The 26,697-nt window shown below is 37.9% G+C and overlaps 1 protein-coding gene and 1 long non-coding RNA gene across 2 annotated transcripts; both read right to left on the reverse strand.

The window, feature by feature from the left end:
• Positions 1-3,880: 3,880 nt before the first annotated feature.
• Positions 3,881-26,471, reverse strand: LOC122658676. The gene is made up of 3 exons (XR_006332477.1): positions 26,405-26,471; positions 11,965-11,976; positions 3,881-3,892 (listed from the first exon to the last, which is right to left on the reverse strand). It is a non-coding gene; the product is annotated as an uncharacterized LOC122658676 (long non-coding RNA).
• LOC122658675 (probable methyltransferase PMT19) lies at positions 17,833-25,008 on the reverse strand. Its single transcript, XM_043853726.1, has 6 exons — positions 24,244-25,008; positions 21,692-21,902; positions 21,304-21,601; positions 20,069-20,458; positions 19,534-19,611; positions 17,833-18,254 (listed from the first exon to the last, which is right to left on the reverse strand). The coding sequence occupies exons 1-6, from the start codon at positions 24,907-24,909 to the stop codon at positions 18,020-18,022; spliced, it is 1,878 nt and encodes a 625-aa protein (XP_043709661.1). The 5' UTR covers positions 24,910-25,008; the 3' UTR covers positions 17,833-18,019.
• Positions 26,472-26,697: the final 226 nt, after the last annotated feature.

Below are 26,697 nucleotides of genomic sequence, written 5' to 3' on the forward strand. Positions count from 1 at the left end.
CTGCTTAGAGGAGTTAAGGAAAGCTAGAGCATCACAGCCAAGGAAGGAGGGCAAACTCTGCCAACTGGGAAGGACCTTACATAGTTTCTAAACAGATACGTTCAGGGACCTACCGCTTGAAAACTCTAGGGGCAAGAAGGTAGACCGTACCTAGAACTCAGAACACCTAAAGAAGTACTACCAGTAAGAGGAGCAGCAGTAGCAGTAGCATAGTCAGCTGTCAGCCACAGTACACAAAAAGTCACATTACAATTATAGTTTTCGAGGATAATTTTAAATTTTATATTGGGATATACTTGTCTACTCCTACCCATCAATCGGATCGCTTCCACCACACCAAGGTCCGCTGACCTCCAAGGCACAATGCCACCAAGGTCCGCAGACCACCAAGGCGCAAGGCCACCAAGGTTCGTATACCACCAAGACACAATGCCACCAAGGTCCATAGACCACTAAGGCGCAATGCCACTAAGGTCCGTAGACCGCCAAGGCGCAATGCCACCAAGGTCCGCAGACCAACAAAGACCGAGAACTATCAAGGCGTAAGGCCATCGGGGTTGAATGACTACCAAAGCCAGTCGATCATATACAAGTGACCAAGAACAATACACAAAGGAACGCGGATCCAACCACAGGAACCCAGAAGGAAAGCTGGCTATAGGAGAAGCAAACCTCATAAAGGTGGACCTCATCCGCTCGGTGGGAGAAGGAACGATCGACTCTCTAGGGGCGCAAAGGACAATCTTAGAAGGGGTGCCACCCCAACATCATCTCTAGAAGGACTACCCTCTGGATCAGGACTATCAATGGCATCCTCCCCGTCACTAGGAGTAGGTCTGGGAGGAAGCAATGGGGGGAGAGTGACTACAGAGGATGACGACCTTGAAGAGGGCCCATCCAAGGACCCAACTACAACAGTGGCGGAGTCAGATTCGCTAGACGTCATGGACAATGGCAAGGAAGGCTACTTACTTGAGTAATAGTCCCCCAACATTAAGCCACCAACCCAGGAGAGTAGAAAGAGAGTAGAAAGCAATCTGTAACGACCAACAAGCCAACCCAAGAGGAAAGGTACCCAAAAAAAAAAAAAAAATGCCACGGCCAAGGGTCGTAGATGACAGGCCATGGACATGGGTGAGGCTCGAGGTTCAAGGTCAAGGTCTGAGGTCGAGGTCCGAGGTCCGAGGTCTGAGGTTGACGTTTACGAGGGGTCAAGGTCAAGGTTCGAGTAAAGACGTGTCTATGGCCAAAGACCTATTTGACTCAATACAAAAAAAAAAAAAAAAAAAAAAAAAGAAAAGAAAAGAAAAGATAAAGAACAAGAGGATAAAGGCATACACGGGCACTGATCGATGAAGGGCGCCGATCGAACGAAGGGGCGCTAATCAACGAAGGGGCATTGATTGCAAAGGGGGGCCGAGCGACGAAGGGGCGCTAATCAAAAGAAGGGGCGCTGACCGCAAAGGGGCACCAATCGACAAAGGGGCGTTGATCGAACGAAGGGGCGCTGATCACAAAGGGGCGTCGATCGACGAAGGGGTGCTGATCGACGAAAGAGACATAATACATCTATCTACTTCAACACTTTCAGGCACCAAGGTCCATAGACCACCAAGGCGGAATGGCACCAAGGTCCGTAGACCACCAAGGCACAATGCCACCAAGGTCTTTAGACCACCAAGTCGCAAGGCCACCAAGGTCCGTTGACCACCAAGGCGCAACGCCACCAAGGTCCGTAGACCACCAAGGAGCAATGCCACCAAGGTTCGTAGACCACCAAGGTGCAATGCCACCAAGGTCCATAGACCACCAAGACGCAATGCCACCAAGGTCCGTTGACCACCAAGGCACAATGCCACCAAGGTCCATAGACCACCAAGGCACAATGACACCAAGGTCTGTAGACCACCAAGGTGCAAAGCCACCAAAGTCCACAGACCACCAAAGTCCAGGAACCATCAAGGCATAAGGCCCCCAAGGTCCACGGACCACCGAGGCGTAAGGCCACCAAGGTGCACAGATCCCCAAGACTCAAGACCACCAAGGCTTAAGGCCACTAAGGTTGAACAACTACCAAGGCCTATCTACCACATACAAAGGACGAGGAACAACGACACCCAGAAGGGAGGCAAGAATTCAATCGTAAACATCAAAAGTAGGAAGCAACACTAAGTAGGCCAAAGCTAGGTAAGCCATCAGGAAGGCCAAGGGCCAGTAGCCAAGAAAGGAAGAGACTAGAGGAGAGCAAGGGAGATAAAGCTTCAAAGCGAAAATGCAAAGTTACTCTCTTGAACACTCTGTCCTAAGAGAGTGGGGGGCAAATGATAAACCCAGATTCATGAATACCAATTGGAGGTTGCCACGTGTCTGGTCCAAGGAGGTGGACCGTAACGGGACCAAAGGAGGAACTAGCACGGGCGCGGACCACCCACACCCTTGGGCGCCAATCCCTTGGGGTACTGCTTCCCTTGGGTGCTAACCCCTTGGGGTACTCTTCCCTTGGGTGCCAACCCCTTGGGGTAAGGCTTTCCTTGGGTGCTAGCCCCTTGGGGTACGCTTCCCTTGAGCGCCAACCCTTTGGGGTACGGCCTCCTTTGGCCGCCAACCCCTTGGGGTACGGACTTCCATGCACACGCAGACGTGGACCTCAGACACATGTGGATACAATCGTGGACGTGGATCCTGATAGGAGACCAACACCATCGTCACTGTCGTTGTCAACTGAATGTACACCGCCTTAAAGACTCTAGAACACCGCTAATCAACTGTACAGTCCCAGATGGACATAAACACTAAGCACCATATCTGACAACGTAACAACATCTATCCGCTAAGAACGACAACCCAACTGGGACACTGTCACCAGAGGAGAAGCAACCAGCCAAGGAAGAGCCCTGCTATCCGGGGACTCTATCAATCACGAAGTCTACTCATCACCGACTGAAACTCTCCACACCTCCACACCGCCATACTCTACTATAAAAAGGAAGGTACTCTACCCCATAAACCCATCTTGAATTCTATTATTCATCTGTTTGTTTAGAGAGATCTAACTTAGTCATCGGAGAGTCCTAGGCTGGAACCACACCGATTCTCTTTTGTCACCCAGGTTCTTTTATAGGTTACGGCACTTGAAGGACCGCTGAACAATTTCCTGACGCAATAAAAAGTTAGTTTTGATGAATCACTTTTTGGATATTAATTAGTGAGTGTAATTAATTTACATTTGAATTTTCTCAATGTTGTAGCTGTTGGGAAGGTTCTGCCATCATTGAAAGGGAAAATTGATTAGAATGGTCTTTCGTGTTCTCACCTTTGATTTCTTAGTGCCGGTGGAGAACATCAATTTTTTAAACCCCGCCAAAATAAAATAAAAAAGTAGTTTTTGAAACCCCACTATAAATTTCTCGCATGAATTTATTGGCTCCTTCCTTAATTCATGACCCACACATAATAGAATAGAAAATTTGAACAAGAAAAATGGTTACTCCCTTCTATCTGAAGCCTAGTTGTTTAATTCGGTGAATTATTTGCAAATAATTCGACCAAACCGAATTTTATGAATAATTCGCCCGAATACGAATTGGGTTCAAAGAAGCTGTAAAATTCGCGCTTTATTAGACATTTTTTAAATTTTGCAAATAATTCTGGTTCAGCCGAATATTACCCAAATAATTCGGACTTTAATAAATGAGGGGTAAGAGAGGAATTATTGGCTACAGGGTTAGGTTTCAGTTCACCGTTTCACACAATCACACTTTCAGTCGATTTTCAAACTCTTTTTCTTTGTTTCTTCTCCATAGAGGTAAGAGGATTAGAGGATTGAAGATTTAGAGGTGACCTACAGTTGGAGACAGCAAGAGCTTTGTGGACGTGGAGCTTTAAGTTGGAACTTGAAACTTAAAGTGAGTTTGAGTTTGAGTGGAAAAGCCAAACCCTATTTCTGTTTTTATCTCAATTCAAAGTCTTAAACTAGCGAAAGCACAAACCCTTCTTCTTCAGCGCCTGGCGGAAAGCTTTACCTTCTCATCGGATTTGGATCTAAGGTATTTGCCTTCTCCCGCTTATCTATAAATTTATTGTTTTTCTATCCCACTGTAACAGTGTAACTTACTCTTTTCTCTCACACACATTAATCTCGAAGGGCTGAGCTTCAGAGAAATAGAGTGTGGCGGTCAAACCCAAATCAATTTTTCTATAATTATTGATGAAATTGGAAGCTTAAAAAGCTCTTCCCCTTTTTAATTCAATTCTACCAGAACTGATTGTGATAGTACCCATCAAACCTTTCTTGCTCTCTGATATCCAACAATGTCACATACCCTTTCTCCATCCACGGCTTCAAAACCTCTAAAACCCCAGGATGAACCCCTCTGGCATCATAAATTACATAATAGGATTTCTCTCCCAACAGTTTCACATGGTACGCCATCCAGTCCCTTATCGTTTGCGGTTGTTGAGAAGAATAAAGCAGGTTTTAGCTATGTTAGTGAGAAATTGATCTTGTTGTTTAGGAAAATTTTACCTTATTTCTGTTAGACAGTTTTTGTTTTCGGATTCTGATGGGTTAATCTCCTCATAAACATACTTGAAAAATCCATTTGTTTCTTGAACCAGAATCTTAGTTTTTAAAATAAACAGAAGCTCATAGTCTCATGCTGCAAAAAAAAAAAAAAAAAAAAAAAAAAACAGAGAAGATCAATAAATTAGCTTTCTTTTAGCTAGTTACTGAGAGAGAGAGAGAGAGAGACAACTACTGTTGTTATCCACTTCTTTTAGCTTTCTTGATGTTCTCAGTGACTCAGTGTAGTGTGTACCCACCAAATTCTTTTTGAGAGGTCCAACAATAAGAGAGAGAGAGAGAGAGAGAGAGAGAGAGATTGGCCCTACAATCATGATGATCCCCAATTCTCAGTGTATAACCCATGCGGCCATACTTGCTGCATTCCATGACTGCAATGGCCTTGCATTTCAAATCTCTCATCAGTTTTGACTTTTGAGTCCAACTCCAAACCATGACCATGTTTTTCTAGGCTAGTGGTAGTTTTACATTTGTCCAACCAAATAGAGGTTTTGCCCTCTTTATGTTTACTACTGAATATGCTGATTATTGTTGCTTATTGTTGTTTTTTAATGGGTTTAAAGTTCAAACCCACTTTTTTGCTACAATTTTTATTCTATGGTTCTTATAGAATTTGGTTTTATGTTTTGCATCAAATAGGGAAAATGAAAAAACCAAAAGACAAGTTTTGGCAACATGCTGAACAATTGGATAATGGTTACTTCAAATGTAAATTTTGTGAAAAATAATTTTACGGAGGGGTCACTAGGCTTAAGTATCATTTGGCTCGGGTTAGTGGTCATGATGTTGCCCCTTGTGAAAAAGTAACTGATGATGTCCAAACACAAGTCATTCTTGTTGTTAATTCTGAGACAAGTAATAAAAGACGTAAGGGTGAAAGTGGAACTTGTTCCAGTTCTTTTTCTAAGACTTCACGTGGTCAGAGGCAATCCACAATGGAAGAAGCCATACCTAGTATAGATAAGCCAACTTGGGAGAACAGCCTCCGTGAATTCTTTATTAAAAACAACATTCCTTTCAATGTTGTTCAATCGAAGTCTTTCATCAATTTATTAAAGTGTACTGTCCGTTATGGTCCTAGTATTCCTATTCCAAGTTATTCTACCCTTCGTGGTAGAATTATCCTTGAAGCAAGAAAGGGTCTTGAAAAATATGCTAGAGAAGTAAAGTTGTCTTGGAAGGAAACGGGTTGCACCATTATGTCTGACTCATGGACTGACTTAAAGAAACTGTCTTTTTTTAATGTCATTGCTTATCCACCGGGTGGTGTTCTTTTCTTGAAATCAGAGGAATGTTCTCATGCTAGAGTGACTGGTCCATTTATCTTTGATATTCTGGAAGGTGTGCTTGAAAGTATTGATCCAAAAAATGTTGTTTAGATAGTGTCAAACAATGCTTCCAATTATGAAAATGCATTTGATATGCTTTTAGGAAGATACCGTTGATTGTTTAGGACTCGATGTGCAGCTCATAGAATTAATTTGATGTTGAAGGATATTTATGAGACTGTGATATGGGTTCAGGAAATTTTTGATGAAGCAAAAGGCTTAATTGATTATATGTATAGATCTGTCATTATCTTGCAGTTGATGAGACAATTCACAGACAAAGATCTGAAATATCCTTGTAAAACCAGATTTACTTCCAACTTCGTAATGCTTCAGTCCATTGTTGAAGTGGAGGAGAAGCTTAGACTCCTAGTTGCATCAGCGGAGTGGAGGGGTCTAAGAAATTCTAGATCTTTTGAAGCAAGTAGGGTATTGAATACTATTCAAAGAGAATCATTCTGGATTGAGTCAAAATAGATTCTGATGTTTATGGAATTGATCATTCGGGTTCTTCATTTGGTTGATGGTGATGGGCTTATCTCGAGGTACTTGTATGAGGCAATGGAAAGAGCAAGAAGGACACTAGAACAACTTAAGGAGACAGATAATCGGTAAGAACAAATTTTAGAAATCTTTGATAAAAGAAGGGTTGGAAACATTTTGAGTCAAATTCACTATACAACTACCATTCTTAACCCTGTTTATTTTTGTAGTCCAAGATTTAAAACGAATCTTAAATTCAAAGAAGCAACATGAGTTCATTGGTGATACATTGGTTCCACAAGTGAGATGAGAGATTTTTATGAGCAGTTGGCATCATACCAAATGAAGAGTTCAATGATTTTTTCTTTAAGTGCCATGATAATGATGGAAAAATGTCATCCTCGTAAGTTTTATAAGAACTTTCAATTTAAAAATTTTATTCTATTCTTTTTTTTATGTAAATTTTTTTTGTAATTTAGAATTACATATTTAAATTTCTTTTATTTTTTTTCCAATGACAGGAGTTTTGGTGGTCTCTTCAAGGTGATATTGTTCCTATCTAACAAAAGTATGCTATTCGAGTTTTAAGCCAACCATGTAGTTTTTCAGTCTGTGAGAGAAATTGGAGTGCTTGGAATGCTGCACAAACAAAAAAGAGGAACAGGTTGTTAGTAGAGACGTTAGCTGATTTAGTTTATGTCAGGATGAATTCATTGATGATGGAAAAAAAAGCTGCACTTGAACAGAAAAATATGTTGCCTATTAATCTTGACAACATAAGTTGTTAACCTGATGATGAGAGTGTTGAGGACATTGATAGAGAGCTAGAGAGATTGTTGGATGATGTGGATGATAGCGTTGTTGAAGACTTGTTATTTGGAGCAATTGGCACTTTTACTGAGAACGAGACTCAGCCCCCTGATAGTTTTCTTTGGCTTATTTAAATTATAGAAACATTAGTACGCTACCTTTTGATTTTTATTGATGTTTATTGTTGGATTATATGATGGCATGCTCGATCAAAACAGGATTTCAACTTTGGACCACACTCAGGTTGAACTTGGCTATGAATTAATTAGTGGGGATCTATGGAACTTATGGACTTTTGTCAAATTCATTTAAATGGTTAATAATCTGTCCAAATTGTATTCTAATTTTTATATCACTTACATTTTATGCACATATGCTAATTGATTTAAAACAGTTAATACTTAATACAAATATTAAAATTAATGTCTGAATTTTTTGCCCGAATTTGGTTTTTGTAAACGAATAATTCTCGAATCTGAATCCGAATTCAAATTTTATTTAGTCCACTTTTTTAACCGCTTTTTTGATCGAATCTTTAAAATTATCAAACGCATTATTCCGAATAATTCTTCTCCCAAATAATTTTTGAATCCGAATTTGCTAACTAGGATCTGAAGTAGCAGCACATGCGTTGATTTCTTTTAATTTTCAAAGCATTTGCATTGATTTGCACCACCATTACTATAACACTTGCACAATAATTTCATAGTGAGATGATAAGGCTGTAGAAACCCAAAATGATAGTTGGTTTCTAAATATACAGTTTATTTGAAAGTTGACGAAAGATAGTGATGTCTCAACACTAGAAGTAGTATTTAAAGATGATGGGTTTCTCAACGGGTTGAATGGTTGCACCTTCTATTTCCTTAAATGAATTGGCCTAATAAGATCAGCATAATATGTTTACCTTTTCAGCCAAACTGCTTGTCATATATTTTATATTGTTCTGACTAATCCTGTGGATAAAATATATATACGTTTAATTTTTTTTTTTGCATAATAATTTTAATTGTTTAATGTGTATCAAGTCACCATCGAACATTTTGCTGGATTAGCAAAGGAATAGAAATGCTGAATTTAATCATAGAAATGTTATCCTATATGGAAACAAAGATTAAAAGGTAATAAGTTTAGATAAGTTAATTTTTATTCTAAGACAAGAGCCTAAGACCATATTATAATATAAAACATTAATTTAAGGAGAGAGCAATTACTGAAATTAGCATAGCTTATGCTATAAATGTTTTTTGTACAAAATTAAAAGAAAAAATAGGATTCGCATAGGAAGCCATTGCTAAATCAAAGTTGTAAAATGTAAAAGCAGACAACCAGGATGAAGATTCCTTCTCTCCACCCCCTAAACAAAAGAGAGGCATACCCCTCCACTTGGATCTATGTCAAGATAATCTTTTATTGCTAATTGTTTTTATCTTCTTTAATGTTTTAGCTATCTTCATGTTTTTTACATCGGGCTTCCCTTGCTTACAACAATTCCAAATATTACAAACACGATCTTGACATTCCAAGATGACTCATCAATCATTCGTCAATTCCTTTCATCCCAAATCTGGAATGGATGGATAATAGTAATCGCCATAAACCAAACCTCCTTCAAAGATAAAGATGATCCTTTATGCTTTCACCATGATCTCTCTCTCTCTCTCTCAATATAAGACCACACGTGAATTTGCACCATGAGAACTCTCAATCAAGATGATAAAGATGATCCTTTATCATTTGCATGTGCACGTTTGCTTATATATATACATACCAATTAATCTCTCATTGTCTATTCTTAAACGGGCTATTTCAACTTTTTTTTGTTTAATTTTAGAGGAATAAAAAGATTTTATAGTAATATGACATGTATAAAATTGATGATATAATTCAGTTAATTCATCTATAACAGAGTTTATTAGAATATCAATAATAGTGATTTCTCTTTTAAGCAGATCAATGCAATACATAAGATATAAGAGATGAAAAATGAATAGTAAATAACTAAATATATATTGAGATGAACAGTAAATATGAATAGTGACAATAATAGGAGATTTTTTTTTCGAAATTTATAAAAGCATTGTACTATGTATTCAGACTTAAACAATAAAATGAGAGAACTTACATATGGATATTACACTCACAGTAGAAGGAAGATAAGCTTAAGAAAACAGAAGGAAGTGACTCCAAAAGTCAGAGAATACTTCTTAAAGTATAGACTAAGCATCACTCATACACTACTCATACACTATTATACTCTTATTGAAAGGAAGGCATACTTGCAAACTTACAAAAAGGAAAACAAAAAAAACTTTAAAACTAAAAACTTAATACAACCTAGCACACATATTCTATAGAACTCAATAATATTTATAGGCAAAGGAGGAAGCTCCTCGAACATCTGGACTTCAGAAGGTATTAAGTCTGCAAGAGATATCTTTGAATCTTTGGGTTCATGTGAAGATTGCTCTCGTGTGGGCCATGTGAAAAAGATTCCTTTTGAGAATAGTGCCACCTAATATTAAGTGAAAGGTTTATGTTAATGGAGACAGAAAAACTGATTTTTGCGCATGTTGCATTTGGTAGCAGTCGTGCTCATCCTTTATCTTCTTTTGAGGGCAATCATCATTATCTAGATCAACAGTATGCTCTTCTGAGACCGACATATGGTCTGTGATTTTCGCATAGTCTACCAATGCATCATCAAGACAATGGTCTAAATTGGCTAATAGAGAAGGTGGAGAGTTTGTTGTTGTTGGGACATGTTGGCAAGCCCATGTGTGCAAGTGTCATATGAGTTGGCAGACGTTTTCTTTAGTGGAGTATGGAAATCAAAGAGTCACTTGGGGAAGTGTGTATAATGGGTTTTCTTTACCATAGAAAGAAAGAGAGTGAGTGGAGTCTTCCCTAGAGGTTGAGTCTTCTAAAAGAGTGGAAGAGTTGGAGTCTCCCAGAGAGTAGAAGAAGTGAAGTCACAAACAAGGTTGAGTATTCAGTGAGAGTGAAAGTGGTTGATGGTTGAAGTCATTAAGCAATGTGGAACTTTCCAAAAGACATCTTGGAAGAAGAGTGTAGTGGGTTTCTCTAAGGAGAGAGAAATCAACAAGGTAGAAGAGGACTCCTATAATGGAGAGGAGTGTCTACCAAAGAGAGTAGTGATGATCCAAGTGAGCAGCGAAGATATGAGGATCCAAGTAAGAGTTTAAGAGGTATAATGTGGTGCAACGTGTGTACAAGGACTAAGTGAGAAGCCAATGAAGTGTGAGTGAGAGATGAGATAAGGGTGTACATGGGAGCTTGGGTTTGGGTGTCAAATCACAAGGGTTATACTATTTCTCTTCTCTTAATTCTTAATGAAAGTTAGATCTCACTCCATGGATGTAAGTTGTTTTGTTGAACTGTGTAAATCTCCCATCTCTTGTGTGTGTTTTGGTCTACTATTCTCATTGATCCTACACATACATTTTTATGTGCCAAACACAATTTTGTAGATGCATACAGTTTTATGTGTTGCACATAATTCGTGTGTTGCTAACATTGGAAACAGAACAATGTTTCCACCCCTAACAAGTGATAGCAAAGTTGATGGTGGCGATCAAGATTGAGTTGACGGTTCAGGGAGATTGTGAGAACGCACAATTTGGAAGGACAAGGGGAGAATATTTCTTGAAGAAAAAAAAAGAGGTTGTTGGAGTTACGTTGGATTTTCAAGGAAAGATTACATGTTGTAGAATAGGAAAGAAATAGTGGACACTCTTACAACATGGTCTTAAGGGAGCAGGACGCCTCCTCATGGTGAAAACGGTGTAATGACCTAAACCAAGACAGGGTAAAGGTACTACTCTCACGAACGTTGATCAAAAGATCACCAACATCCTCATACAATCATTATACATAGGGAAAGCATAAATATTTGAGTAATACTGAAAATAAACATTTTTTATATTGGTGGTAGTTATATACATTATGTATAACATGGACTAGATTAAAAAGTCAGGAATTTCTTCACAATTCAAAATTAGTCCCGTTATCAAAATATCAAATATTGTCTATGACCCTTAGGCTGTATCTTCTAGGGTGTTCAACCCACAATGTTTGGAGCTATACAAGCGTCCTCACTAGTCTCATCATCTGAAAACAGCAACAATTAAAGGGGTGAGCGAAAGCCCAGTGAGGTAAACATACTATAATACATAAAGTGTATATGTGCATCCATGTCATATTTAGGTCAATTCTGGCCACTTTAGTGATCTACTGAATGTGCATATATGAGTGAGGTCATCCAGGCCTCACGTCACGTGTTCTACTCATTTATCCTAGTCATTGTAGCCTAAGGAGGAGTGATGCGGTATGTACTCATAGATACGTAAACTACTCCATATATTCGATTGCCATGAGTATAGGAGAGGACACCATCTAGCATGGATAAACAACATGAATTACTTTGTGTATCTAGCCATCATGAGCACTGGAAAGGTCATGATGCCCTATCATCGTAGCTTGGGGAGGAGTGATGTGGCATGTACTCATAGCTAAGCAAACTACTCCATGTATTCAATCACCAGGAGCATCGGGGGAGGACACCATCTAGCATGGATAGACAACATGAATTACTCAGTGTATCCACTCATCATGAGCACTGGAAAGGTCATGCTCTATCATTAATTATATTATTAGACAATATGGTCTACTCTATGTATCCGATCATCAAGAGCACCGGGGAGGACTTGCTCTAGTGTTCAATCAATCTCTTTCAGAGACCCATGTCTACACCTTGTTCCAGCCACCAGGAGCATTGGGATGGACAAGTCCTATTCAAATAAAACCTCGCCCAATATATAACTCCTTATTGGATAGGGGTGGTAGTCACAAGGTATTTTCATTACTTTCCTTTTATATAAATAATTCATCATACCATCATTCCCAATCGATGCAGCAAATATACATTCTCTCATATTTTCTTTTCCCGACATGCTTAAATTTCATTATCATATAATATCACTTAACATTGTAATTTAGCCCATTCATACATTGCATTCAATATCATAGCACATGATCACATTCATGGAAATATCAAGAATATATACCTTTAGGACATGACTCTAATCATGTAGCACTAAATACATCAATTAGTAGGTATACATCCATATATATATAATTCCCCTCACCTTTAATTCCTTTGGTGACTATATAACCAATCGTTTGGTATTGTTAAGAACACCTATATATATATATATATATATATATATATATATATATATATATATATATATAAAGAGAGAGAGATAAGATCACATTTAATAGGGTTACATAGGTAATTTAGGACTAATACATGTTTACCCATAAATCCCAAGTCAAAAGCACTTCAAAAACAACTTTAGGGGTCTATGGTCGAAGCTATCGGCTGACGGATCTTTATCACCTCCAGTTTGCTGACCGGCCCAGTTCCCCAGTTCCTCTAACAAAGGGGGGCTGAAATGACCTCTCTACCCATGCCCAAACACCCTGCCCGAGTGGGGTCCACCATCCCCCTATTAGAGGAACTGGGGAACTAGGCCGGTCAGCAAACTGGAGGTGATAATTTTCCATCGGCCGACCTCTCTCACAGGGTCGATGCTCCTAGAATTGACAATGGTCTACCAGTGGAACAACTGTTGACCAGTAGTGCAACCAGCACCATCCGATCGATCGATTATCTTGATAATTGATCAGCACCTGGAATTGTCTGGTCTGAGATTTGGGGTTTCTTCCCTGTTTTGATGAATTTCAATAGGGTTTTTGCCCCCAGATCATTTTGTATTCTAATGGAGTTTCTATTCATCAAAACTTATTTTAAAATGCTAAAACAAAACAATAAATGAACTTACTTTTATAAATTAATATTTCAACGAAATTCTCGAAATTTAATTTGCTGTTCAATCTCTTTTCAACCTTCTTTCACTCTCCTTCAACCTTTTTCTTGTTAAATTTATTTTCCAAATCTTCTATAATGACACCACTTTGAAATCCTATGTAACCAATCAACCAGAATAAATTAAGAACCCATCAAAATACCCTTCTAACAAATAGAAGCCAAAATCAAGCTTACCTTAGAAATTCAACACCAAATCCTTAAGAACTTCAAGTTCTTTCAATTATTCTTCATACTATGAACTCAATTGTACAAATCTCCAATTTCCATGATTTTAGTTGTTCAATTTCTCCTTTAAACCATTTGGTACCTTCTTCAGCAACCAACACAATTCCAAAATCAAATCATATATCTAATATCTTCTTTCTATTCATTATTCTTCTAACCGATATAGCCTTGGCTAACTTAGGATGTTTACTTAGGTTAAAATACTAACCTATATAGTAACCTAGTTTATGATTTAACCGAGTTTGTTTAAACCCACTAATATAATCTAAGTGTTGATTACTAATTTAACCGATAACCATCATTACCAAGGTCAAACTAAACTTAACAACCTCTAATGTTAACCATGACACCTCATCCTCGGCCTTGACACGTAGCTAGCACTACAATGCTACCACTAATTTGCATGTTCATGGTGGCAGTCCTTGCCTAACCATGTGGTCCAATGGACTGCTGTCATCTCAATTAACCGATTAACACTAATGAATCTTCTAATGGTGGTTAGTACATAACTAACCATGCTTACCTCTAATGGAATACCTCATGCTACACTATTCATGTGATTTAAAATAAATCACCATTTAATCATATAAAACTAATCTAATTCAATATAAATTCCAATAATTCATTACAAATATAAAAATATTAAATTCACATCATAATATTTAATAATAATAAAATATTACATGTATTAAATAATAAAAAATAATGTCATGCATAATACAATATTATTAAAATACTCCCAACAATATTAATATATTATAAATCGATTTAAAATAAAAATAAAATAATTATAATTATTTTATTATTGTAATATTTAAAATATAATATTACCATACAAGAAAATCATATTAAACTATTCTCATAGCAATAAATAATCTCAAATATTCCAAAGCAATCTTAAAATATTCAAATGAAAAAGTGGTCAAGGGACTAGAGGGAATTGTTTAGTCATTCGAGGTATTAACACTAAAGAAGTGTTGGGTGAAGAATATGATTGAATTGATGAGGTGTTGATCATTCGAGATACTAGCATTAGAGATATGTTAGGTGAAGAATGGGTTGAAGCGATAAGGGTCTTCCATTCGAGGTACTAACACTAGAGATTTGCATGGTGAAGAATGAGACTAGAATAATGAGTATTCAACCATTCAAGGGACTAGTACTAGAGACGTGATAGGTGAAAATGAGGTTGGTTGAAGAGGGTTTTTAGCAAGTTTTCAATGGGGCTATGATAAAAGCCAATGTGAAGATTGTTGGGTTTAATGGCTTTTATCTAAACCGGTTGAAAGTTTGGTTCAATGGTCTAGATGGGCTAATGAAAAAAGGTGGAGAGTTTGTTGGTGTTGGGTCATGTTGCGTCCAAGCTCATGAGTGCAAGTGCCATATGAGTTGCAAGCATTTTCCTTAATAGTGCGTGGAAAGTGGAAACCAAGGATCACTTGGGGAAGTGGTGTGTAATGGGTTTTCTTTACCATAAGAAGAAGAAAGAGAGTGAGTCGAAGCTTGTAAAGTAGAGTCTTTCAAAGAGATTGAGTCTTCCAAGAGAATAGAAGAGGTGGAATCTTCAACAAGGTTGAGTCTTCTAAGAGAGTGGAAGTGGTTGATGGTTAATCATTAAGCAATGTGGAGTTTTCCAAGAGATACCTTGAAAGAAGTGTAGTGGATTTTTTCCAAGGAGAAAGAAAAGAACAAGGTAGAGGAGTCCTATAAATGGAGAGAGGTGTCTACCAAAGAGAATAGTGATGATCTAAATGAGCAGTGAAAATGTGAGGATCCAAGTGGGAGTTTAAAAGGAAGAACGTGGGTACAAGAACTAAGTGAGGAGCCAGTAAAGAGTGAATGGGAGATGAGAAAAGAGTGTACATGGGGGCTTGGGTGTGGGTGTCAATCACAAGGGTTATATTGTTTTATTTTCATTGATTCTTAGTGAAAATTGGATATCAGTTAGTGGACATAGGCCATTTTGCCGAACCACGTAAACCTCTTGTCTCTTGTGTATGTGTTTGTTTTGGTTTACTATTCTCGTTGATCTTGCATATACATTTTTTTGTGTACAATTCTGTGGACATATACAATTTTGTGTGTTACAAATAATTCTGTGCATTGCTCACATTGAAAACAAAACATTTTAACTCCCAACAAATCCTTCATGTTGCAATCATGGAAGGAAAAAATATCAAAGAGATGTTTGATAAATTTATATTTTCAGATCCTGTAGACTAAAATACCTCTAGATGCTTATCATAAGTAAGATGGATTGGAGTATTGACTGGTTTTAATTAGGGTTGTTAAATCAGTCAATATTAGAATCAATCCTCAGATCTGAAAACTCACTGATTCTAGGCTTCGTTAGCATGAATTGGCCCTATCATATCGACTGGAATCAGAATCGGAATCGATTGCAGCTGATTTCGATCCGATTCTGCCGATTCCCAATTTTTGAAACCATGGTTTGTATTTCATTTTAGTCAGATTTAGGTCTCGTTTGCCCATAGACAACATGTTTCAATAGCTCAATTGTTGGTTTTTTTCCTCTATCTCCCTGCATTTCTATTAGGATGATGTTCATTCACTAAAATAATAAAGAAAAAGAACAAAAGTTATATTTTGTGCTTTAGATGCATGTTCACCACCATTGCATTAAATGCTGAGATAGAAAAGAAATATTGGGACTCTTGAAAAGATATTTCTCTCTTTTTATTTTCTATTTCTTGGGATCTATTTAGGCAAAATACTCATTATCATAGCTCTCTTTGATACACTTATTAAAGGGGCCATCTTCATTGTCTCAAGTGGAATGATGATGTGACACTTCACACCATACGATAAAGAGTAAATGATCTACATTAATCATGTGTCAGATTTCACAGTATAATTTAATTGAGGGAAAAAAAACAATGCCTGATCGCGTGTAGCATACACCTAAACACTGTTTCCCCTTAAAATGACCATCCCACTCTCTACAAAATGAAAAATTTCTCATAATCGATGCCCTTGTGTGTGCTCCCATTAGCCCCCACACTGGTGCAGTGGCTATACGATCATGCATTCTCATGTATATCAATATTATAGTTTTTGATCACTACTACCCACTCTTCCATGGTCTTAATTTTGTTTCAAAACCTTATTTACCATTTTCACTGGAACTTGACATGTGAATAATCCACTTTTCTAGAAAATTTGGTCCTCATAGACCTTCCCACCTGACCAAATGATTTGATCTTTCATTTGGAAGGGCAGTTGAAGCCCTTCCTCTGCCTTAACCCGCTTTGTCCTTGGGTTGAACATATACTACTCACCTAGTAGAGATTGTAAATTGCAACAATAGAGTTGCAGAAGAATGCCAAGAGGGGCTGCCATCAAGGGTTGACTGCCCCTTGACCAGTGCTAAGAAAGAAAGATTAGTTTTGCCAGGAAGGCTGAAGCCCTCTCTTCTTAACATCGAAATTGAAAGCAAGAGAGGAGCTCTTCTGGTCCTAAACCCACAATTGGCACACAAAAAACTCTTGATTAGAGCCTTCCATCTTGAACTCATCCCTCTCTTCTACTTCTATAGTATTGGCGCTACTCCTCAACTGGGTCTCGAGCTCAGTGATACAATCCTGAAGTAAAGATTGTTGAAACTTCGCCGTAATGAATCCCCTTACATTCCCCCAAACCCCAGAGGCAACTGCAGTCATCTTGGCATTGCTCAATGTCAAAACAAAAACAGATTTAGACCCTGTTCAAGGTGCCCACCCGGGGCAGCCGCACTAGGTGCGCAACCCGCGAGAGAGAGATACTGACTCCTCCCCTTTTTTACTCTAATTATGACTCTGTGAAGGGGGGAGGGGTTGAGGGTGATTGTATAAACACCTCTTAAACCCTAAGACCCTAACTCTTCAGTATTATTCTCTGCTCTCATTCTCATTCTTGCTCTCCAAGTTTTTATGTTCTCTTGGGATTCCATCATTTTTCCAAGGATTTGTGGTGTGAATTTCTCAGTGGAGAAACCTTTCAAGATATTCAAATAGAAGACCTATTGTTCGTTGTGCTGGTAATAAAAAACTTGGTTATTGCTTCACCAAAAAAACTTGGTTATTGATCTCTTCCATTGTGATCCCATCTCCATTCAGATAAGACCCAAACTATAACCATGGGATTCATTATTTCTTAACACTCAAGTTACAGGGTCTACTCACCTTCAATACATCAATACGAAAGGGACAATACCATCACATACTGTTACAATTAGGATGAAGAAAAAATTGTGATCACCTCCTTAGTTCAGTCTCAGCAGCCTCCGGGCCACTGTTGGGACCTTCTGAATCATTTTCTCATTCAACTAGGGTAACCCAAGCAAAAATTTGAAATTCTAAGGCAAAGGGATTAAAGATGCAGCATCCAAACAGAGATCATTCGCTAATCCTGAACCAGGAATCACAGCCCAGACCTGGTAAGCCTTAGCCTACTTACATTAGCAGGGATCAAGGATACCTGTCTCCCTGACATGGATAGCTTTAAAATGGCTTATGCATTCTAATTATACATTGTACAACACTTATCTTCGTCAATGTCAATTGTTCTACTTCCCTAAATAAAAAGGCAAAGGAAAATAGAAAGGAGAAAAAATAAGCATGACAAACTATATTATGTTTGCGTGTATTAAATATAATGATGTAAAAAAGTTTATCAAAGTTATTGTTTGCTCGCAACATCATTTGAATAATCAACCTGTTCTGAGTTGTCCACAAGGAGGATCTTTTCCGGATGGAAAGGCCCTTGTTCACTGTGTATGATCCTACTAGCCCATCTCATTCTATCAGTGATGTCTTTTGCTTTCACAATGATATCTATGTGATCTCTTATTATAAGGGTTCCTTCAGGGCGAAGAATACGATGCATTTCAAAGAGAATGTCAACAATGTCACACCTGCGATAGACATTAGGAAGAATTACTAACTGCAAACAAATCAACAAACAGCACCATGCAATATCTATATCGTATATTTCATGACTGATCAGAGTCATCATTGTTCTAAATCGAATATACTACCTCCATCCCATAATGGTAATCCTGCTTGAGGTTTTTCACTGTCCTAAAAGGTTTGTCCATTTTAAAAACCAAGATATGAAATTTTGTTGGATTCCGCATAAAGCCCCTATTTAAGCATCCACACATTTATTGTAGGGAAAATTACATGATTAGCTACTTCTGGGTTTTCATTTACAAAACTGTCCACCCTATGTTTGAGTTAACAAAAATAGACAAAAACAAGTTTAGTTTTACAAAACTAGACAAAACAGTGACTCTCCTTCCTTCCTCAGCAGTTCCCCTCTGAAAAAATCTCTCTTTTTTTCCTTTGTTACTTGGGGTAGCAGAGATTGGCGGTAGCTGGGACAAGGGTAGGGTTGCAGGAACGGAGGATGCATGGGTGATAAAGCAACGACAGGGGTAAAAATGTCGAAGAAAAGTAAGTGTGGGAGGGAGAGACACTATTTTGTCCAGTTTTGTAAACCTTACCTTGTTTTTGTCTATTTTTGTTAACTCAAACATAGGGTGGACAGTTTTGTAAATGAAAACCCAAAAGTAGCTAATCATGTAATTTTCCCTTTATTGTATTCACTTGTCATAATTGCTTTCCTCTATTAAATAAGCCAAACTAATAGGAGTAATGTTGAAACAAGGTTTGAATTAACGGGTGTTTAACACATTAAACCTAGCCCAAACCGGTAAACCCAACCGAAAAAACCCGGACCGAATCGAATCTCATCAAACTTGTTTTGAACTGGGGTATGATGGGGCCAGCTGAAAACCAGACTGCACCGAACCAACCGATATCCAGACCGAAAACCGAACCAAGTAAAAGTATAGGTTATGAATAGGTACAATGGTTCTCATTGATTTCAATATTAGTGAGAAGGTTTCTGGTTGTAAGGGGAATTGTTACAAATCAATGAGTATGAGGATATGAATAGGGAAATTGATTTGTAACAATGCTTCCATTGATCTCCTTGATCACTATACAGAATCAGTTGGACAGTTACATGGGCAGCACTTACCCATATATGTATGGTCAAAGCAATAACCAAGTCAAGAGATTGTTTAAAAACTTAGATTCCATCATTGTATTGATCAGTAGCAGATAATCTGACAAATTGCAAAAGTATGATTAAGTAATTGATTGAAACAAGAGAGCAAGAAAACTTACTTGTCCAGGTACATGCTGAATACCCCATTGGCATGTATCAGATCATAGGTGCGCGGATACGTTGAGAAAGCCTCGCACCTGCAAGCAAGAATTGTTATAATGTCAATCTTCTCTCCTCCCATGAGAAGTAAAGAGGGAAAAGAAAATAGAAATTTTAGTCTAGGAATTTCTTTCCTCAATAAGTGATAGATATATTGCTTATGATCAGCTCTCACTAACAATGATTAATTTTATTAAAGAAATAAGAATGTCAGAGAAAGTGAATAGTCAGCTTTCACTAACAAGGGAAAATCTTCAGCAATATTTAATATACAATATTGATGAGGACAAGTTTGATAGAATTAACAATCAGGATCACTAAAACATTCTACCTCAAGCATTAGTTTGAGTTTTGGATTTAGTTAGGGAGACATTGGAGAACAAATACACAGGCTATTATTTCCATAACGAAAAGATTTCAGTTGAGTGTTGTACACCTTTACATAATGGCTATATAAAGCAGTATTAACTTCAGAGAGTGTCACAAAGAGCATACCAGTTCATGTATGTTCCAATGAGGCCTCTTTCATAGATGACACCAAGACTGCTGTTTTTTGCATCAAAAGGAACAACATTCATAATCCAGACAGGATATTTGGACATTGCAGCGGCAAAACCTCCTATGCCAGCTTTCATGTCCATAACATTTCTGTATTTACCCGCAGAGAGAAATTTGAGAAGACTCTCATAGTAAGAAACTCTGTGATTCCATAAATGATTATCTTGATGAAAGTCCTGAATGGTAATTCCCTCAATTTCCCCACTTCTGATCCTAGGTGGAACAGCATTCAACCTTTTGGGCCATTTCTCTAGGTCTCCTCCTGATATATCTGTGATATCTTTAACCTTTGGAAGAGGGGTGATGCATGCCTCCATCTTCTTGTACCTGTTGAGAGCTTCAATCAAAACAGACTGACAGAGTAGAGGACTTGCAGGATGTAAAATTCAAATGAGGAATATAGATCCATTCTCTAAATGGTTTATAGACTGATGGGAGTGGGTTTCTTGCCCGGGAGCGAAGGGTGCGCTAGCCCCTCCCTCTATCTCTCTCCTCTGTCCTGTCCCAAGGAGAGAGAGAGAGAGAGAGCAGGAGGTGCTAGCGCACCCTCCACTCCCGGGCAGGAAACATTACCCCTATGCTTACATAGGACTTCAGTTATAGCCGCAAGCTAGTACAACGAAATTGGATGTATCACATAATAACAATCAGGAAATAAACATTTGAATGACACTTCAAATCGGTCATTAAAATTGGGTAGCTGGACTCTTTAGCATGCATCCTATGTTTTAGTAGAAGATGTGCAAAACAAGTATGACAGTACAGAAGCACCGATTACCTTCTTTGATGAAAATGTATGAAAATTAACCTTAAAACACAATTAATATTTAAAAATAAGAAAATGTATTTAAATGGATTACAAAATTACAAAACAAAAGTACTAACTGATCTCCAAAACAGAAAGTAGGAAATGAAAAGCAGAGTTTCCCATAGTATATATATGAATGGAAATTGATGCTTTTAATTTATTTCCTTTTATTTTTTTTGCGGGGAGGGAATTAAATTAGAGAATTAAGAATGAAAGAGTAATGTATGAGTATTTCAAATCAACTGCATGAACAAAATCAGTCTCAAACTAGCAAAATGGTCATGGAGGTATTGCCAAGAAGCTGAAGATATGGTGTTCTGTACATTTTAGGCATTGGGTACTCAAGAGGGCAAGAAAACCTCACCAACCAGCATCAGCACCGGTGTCATCACAAAAGCGTGGAGATTTCCAGGTCTTTGACTTCTTAACACAATGAACATGATTAGTGGGCTTTCTCCATACAGCAATAGGGCCCCGTTCTGCAACCTTCCTCCAGCACAGTCTCCTTGCAAGATCCTCCAAATTAGCCTGCTCTTGTTCTAGGTCCTGAGGTCGTCTCTGCCAACCCTTGTAGTTTACTTTCCAATTGATGGGTGGTCCAGACAAAACCCAATACCCACCAGGACGTAAAACACGATCAATTTCCGTCAAACACAGTCCCTCTGGTAATTCAAGTATGGAAATCAGAGTTAGCATTAGAATACAAGTTAAATATCATTTGTAAACCAAAATGTAGATTTTTGTGTCTATACCATCACCAGTCCATGGTACTAGGCATCTTGAACAGTGAGCCATATCAAAGGACCTTGATGGATATGGTAGCCTGTAGGTACTTAGTACTCCCAGCATTGCTGGTAGTCCCCTATCCAGTGCAAACTGTACTTGCCCTTCATGTATATCTTTTGGTGCCATAGACATTGTCAAGATATTGAAGTCTACTAGAGATGCGCCAAAGCTTGCAACCTAAGGAAAAAGGGGAAATTTGTTTTTAAAAAAAAAAGACAATAAATTCTAGCTCTCGTAATCTCATGATCATCATAGAATCCTCAAATCCAAATCAACATGCAAAAATAGAAAATTATAAATCTGAAACATTACAGTTCCATAATTACCAAATGTTTTCATAATCCAGATGCTCATACAAGAAACAAAACTGAATCTGGGAAAATATTTAGAAGATGATGTAAATGTGAGCCAAAATAAACAGAACACCATGGAAAATACATGAGAGAAACTAACCACCGTGATGCACCTAGTCATCAACCTTCATAAATGTCAAGGAACTGCAACAGTTCATTTTAATAGTGAAAATTGACAAATGAAATTATACAAAACGTACTGCCACTAGAAAATGAGAAGTAGATTTCCTTTTATGTTATTCATATTATCCCCCCCCCCCCCAACACACACAAAAGAAAGATTTCGGCGGTAGGGAAAATGAAATTAAAATAAACAGATAAAAAACTAATGATTACAAATAAGGCTCTAAAAAGTGAGATTCCTACATTCCTTTCGCCGGAAGAAGAGATCAGCCAATTATTTTGTTGATAGGATTGCTACAAGTGGAGTTAATATGGAGTCTCTTATGTAGGCAATTACCCTATTGAAAAGTTCCCCGTGGATGCATATACTCTGCACTATTGTTGTTGTTGTTCTTGCACCATATGCTTGCATTTGAAATAAAATTAGCTTATCATCTAAAAAATAAAAAATAAAAAAAATAGGCTCATCTTACTCCATGGTATACAACTTAACTCAACTCAGCCTTGTCCCAACCAAATGGGGTTGTCTACATGGATCTTTTTTCTCCAATCAGCTCTATTCTATGCATGTCTTTCTTCACCACTTATCCTAGAATCATTTTAGGCCTGCCGCTGGTTCTCTTAGCTCCTTCAATCTGAATCAAGTCACCCTTTGGTACTGGAGCATTCAAAGGCCTCCATTGCACATGTCCATGCCACCTTGTGAGATTTTTCTCCCAACTTATCATGTATCGGAGCTACTCCTAAATTAGCTCTAATTTTTTCATTCCTTATTTTATTTTTTATAGTTTTACCACTCATGCATCTCAACATTCTCATTTTAGCTTACTATACGGTTATCATCACCTCAAAATAACAAGAAATTTATAATGACAACAACGATGATGGAATTATAACAATATTAATAGAGAAGAATTTTTCCTTATCTGCTTTACCTGACATGTTGAGTGCTAATTGATCTTTTTATCATTCGATATATGGAGCATCCTCTTGACTGGCCACATATAACATTGAGATGCACATCTCTACTGCAGGTCCATAATATATTGGAATCTAGCATTTCTATTTTCAGCAGTCCAAAAATTTCAAGAAAGTTGACTTCAGGCCAATTTGAAAACTCTATTTTGACGCCTGAAGAATTTAATCAGGCTGACACTTAACACATTAGTAGAAGGTGGCATGGATAAACTGTCCAAATGTTCAAGTATAAACCAAACTTTCATGTGACAGATAAACCCCACCCCAACAATGATTGGTTTTTTCATTACTCTTATTTTTAGGCGGTGGGTTTGGTGTATAATTCTTGTTCTGTTCTCTCCTACATTAAGTTTAAAATTGGTAAATATAAAACATTTGCATTTGCATTTTATTTATACTCTTTACTATAGACACGTAAATGATATAATTGACAAGAGGAAAGCTAATATAGCATGCTTAATGTACTACAAAAACTGCAATATCAGCCGTGCAGTGGGACCATGTGTTCACTGAATCTGCATTTTCATTCATACATTGCCAAATTTTGACATTAAATACCATTCTTCAACGAGCCCCATCCACGTTTAAATTTCTGAGTCAAAATCATGAACATGTACCCTACTACAATTTCCATATTCAACCAAACTGACTAATAAAGAAACCAAAAAAAAAAAAAAAAAACTAGGATCATACTACCAAATTTAAATAATACAACACATCACCTTTTTCCCATAAAAGTGGCTATTAAGAACAAGATTTTCCATAATAACCCACTTTAATTTTTTTACTCCATCTTCAAATTTAAGCTAGAAGCATAAACAAACAAAATGAGATTTAAAAACAAAATCCGACGATAAAGCACAATTCACCAAGGTTTTTGGTTCTCTGATCCTAAGAGATGCAACAAAGCCACATTTGGTACCACCAAAATCCAGAAAGTAGCAATTGCAAAAAGAAAGAAGGCAACAACATTCTTCCCAAACAAAGCAAATATTAAAAAGGTAACAAAATTCTTCCCAAACAAAGCAAAAAAAAGAACAGGTGCAACAAACTCTTAAACTCACCCCACACCCAACATCAAGAGCTGTTCTCACAGTACCCAACTTCAATGGCACAACCTTCACGAGCTCCTTCACATAACCCTTCACTCCCATTGGAAAAGAAGTTCCACCTCCAGGAAATACCAGCCGATCCCCTTCCAAGCGAACCCAATTCTGCTTTTTCTTATCAACAGTCAGTCTCTTGAATGGCACATTCTTAAACCAAGCAAAGTCTCTGCTCTTTGGCCACGGGAACGGCGTCCTGTAACCAACCGGTCTCGGAATTAAGCACCGGATCATCTCATCCTTCCCCGGGCAGTGCCTCTCTCTGTGAAGCATCTTCTCCATATTGAATTGCCTCTCTCTCACAGTATCCTGACATGGGCAGTAATTAGTGAAGTTCTCAGAACAAAACTCGAAAAAATGGTGTTCAACTGAGTTTTCTGAATCTGAAGGGAGAGAAATTTTATGGTGGGGTTCGAAAACTAAGTTTGGTGAGGGGCTTTTATGGACTGTGAGGTTGAGTTGCAGGCAGTAAGGTACTTGGAAATGGGTGCGAGAGATTGAATTTGAGTTTTTATAGGAACCCAGAATGTAGGAGAGAGAGCAGAGTAGTGTCATCAATAAGACCCTAACTAGGGTTCTTCTTAGTGGGTTTGGAGCAGGAGATTGAATTGGTGATTTTGCCATTTTTGCCTCAGTTTGATTTGGTTGATGGGTTTGGACTAACTTCAACAAAAGATTGAAGGATCTGAAACTCTGGATCGCATTGAATTGAAAATAATTTCCCTCATCATGGGAAAGAAAACTTTCTACTGAAAAGAATGTTGAGTCACGAAATTACTAATTGAACAAAGGATAAAGACTGTTAGATATGAGACTGTACTATACTATATTTCAATTTTTATCATACTACTATCGTACTATTATATTTTTGGGATTTTACGAAGAAAAAAATTATATTTTTGGGAAAATGTTCTCCGTTGGGGGCGCAAGCCACACCTAGATATAGGGGCGAAATGTGGCAATGCGGCAGTGCTAGGTGGAGATGTTGACACCGGGCATCTGCCGCATCCAACGGTTCAAACTCATTGATATGGACAAGTGGATGCAGCAACCGCCAAGTATCGACATCTCCACCTAGCACTGCCGCATTGTCACTCACACTTTAAAGAATTGGAGAGGATAATTTTCCAACACAGTGGGGGCGAAATGGCCGCCCCACCCCCATGAAAGGCAAAAATTCTGCCCCGCTTGGTTCTAGTGCACGGTATCGGATTGGGTAGCAGTCACTTGCAAAACCGATACGATACTGATACGGAATCGAAACGTATTAAACAAAATTACCCTTGAATCTCCTTAAAAAAATGGATTTTCTGACCATTTTAGCCCTTGTTCGTACCGTGTCACCGATATGGTATCGACACAATATCGGGATTGTCAACATACAAAACCGGTATGTATCGCTCGATACGAGTGATATGATATCGATACTTAGAACCATGCCGCCCCGAGATGACAGCGTGTGCTCTCATTGGCTACCCCGCGTGTGTGGCCCTTACTCTCCTCCATAGAGAACAGTCTCCCTATATTTTATCATCCTATATTTATAATATGATCTATCGTATTATTATTATTATTTATTTTATTTTTTTGTCAAAAGAAGGTGAAGATAGGACCATGGTTTAAAGTATCGACTGACACGATACGATACGGATCGATACATATCAGTAACGATCGATACCAATACGATACATTCCGATGCGTCTCTTTTTTTAAAAAAAATAAACTGTTTCGAATTGTATCGAAATGTATCGACCGATATGGGCCAATACGTATCGATACCATCAATACGTCCAGTAAAGGGTTTTGTGCATGGTTTAATACGTATTGATATGTATCGGCCAATACGGCTCGATATGTATTGATATGTATCGATATGTATCGGCCAATACAGCTCGATACATATCGATACATTACCGATACATACCGATACCATTGATACATTCCATAAAAAAACCATTTTCACTCACAAACTTAATACAACACCTAATTTAACGAAAAAATGAAGAAAAATTCTCAACCAAGAGTCTAGAATCTTACATTTAATCTAGATTTTTCACATTTTTAAACTAAAAAACAAATCAAGGAGTGCTACAACATCATCCTTTGCATCATCCAATACTCTTCATGGCTATAGACAATTACAACATATAAGAAACCTCATATTTTATAACAATTTCAATTTACTGCACTTGTTTGGTTATACATTATTCACCATTTAGTGTTTATGTTACAAACCGCACCCAAAACCTTAATGTAATATTGTGTTGTTGTGCCACATAGGCGAAGCAACAGCATACGTCGGGGAATTATTTGCAATGGCCGTCAAGCCAACTCATCAGATCATCGATCGTAGCGCCGGACTCCAGGTTGAAGAAAGATTCCTTAACCGAGACTGGGGGAGGTTCGTGGACG

This window comes from Telopea speciosissima, chromosome 4, assembly GCF_018873765.1.
Source record: "Telopea speciosissima isolate NSW1024214 ecotype Mountain lineage chromosome 4, Tspe_v1, whole genome shotgun sequence".
Classification (NCBI taxonomy): Eukaryota; Viridiplantae; Streptophyta; class Magnoliopsida; order Proteales; family Proteaceae; genus Telopea; species Telopea speciosissima.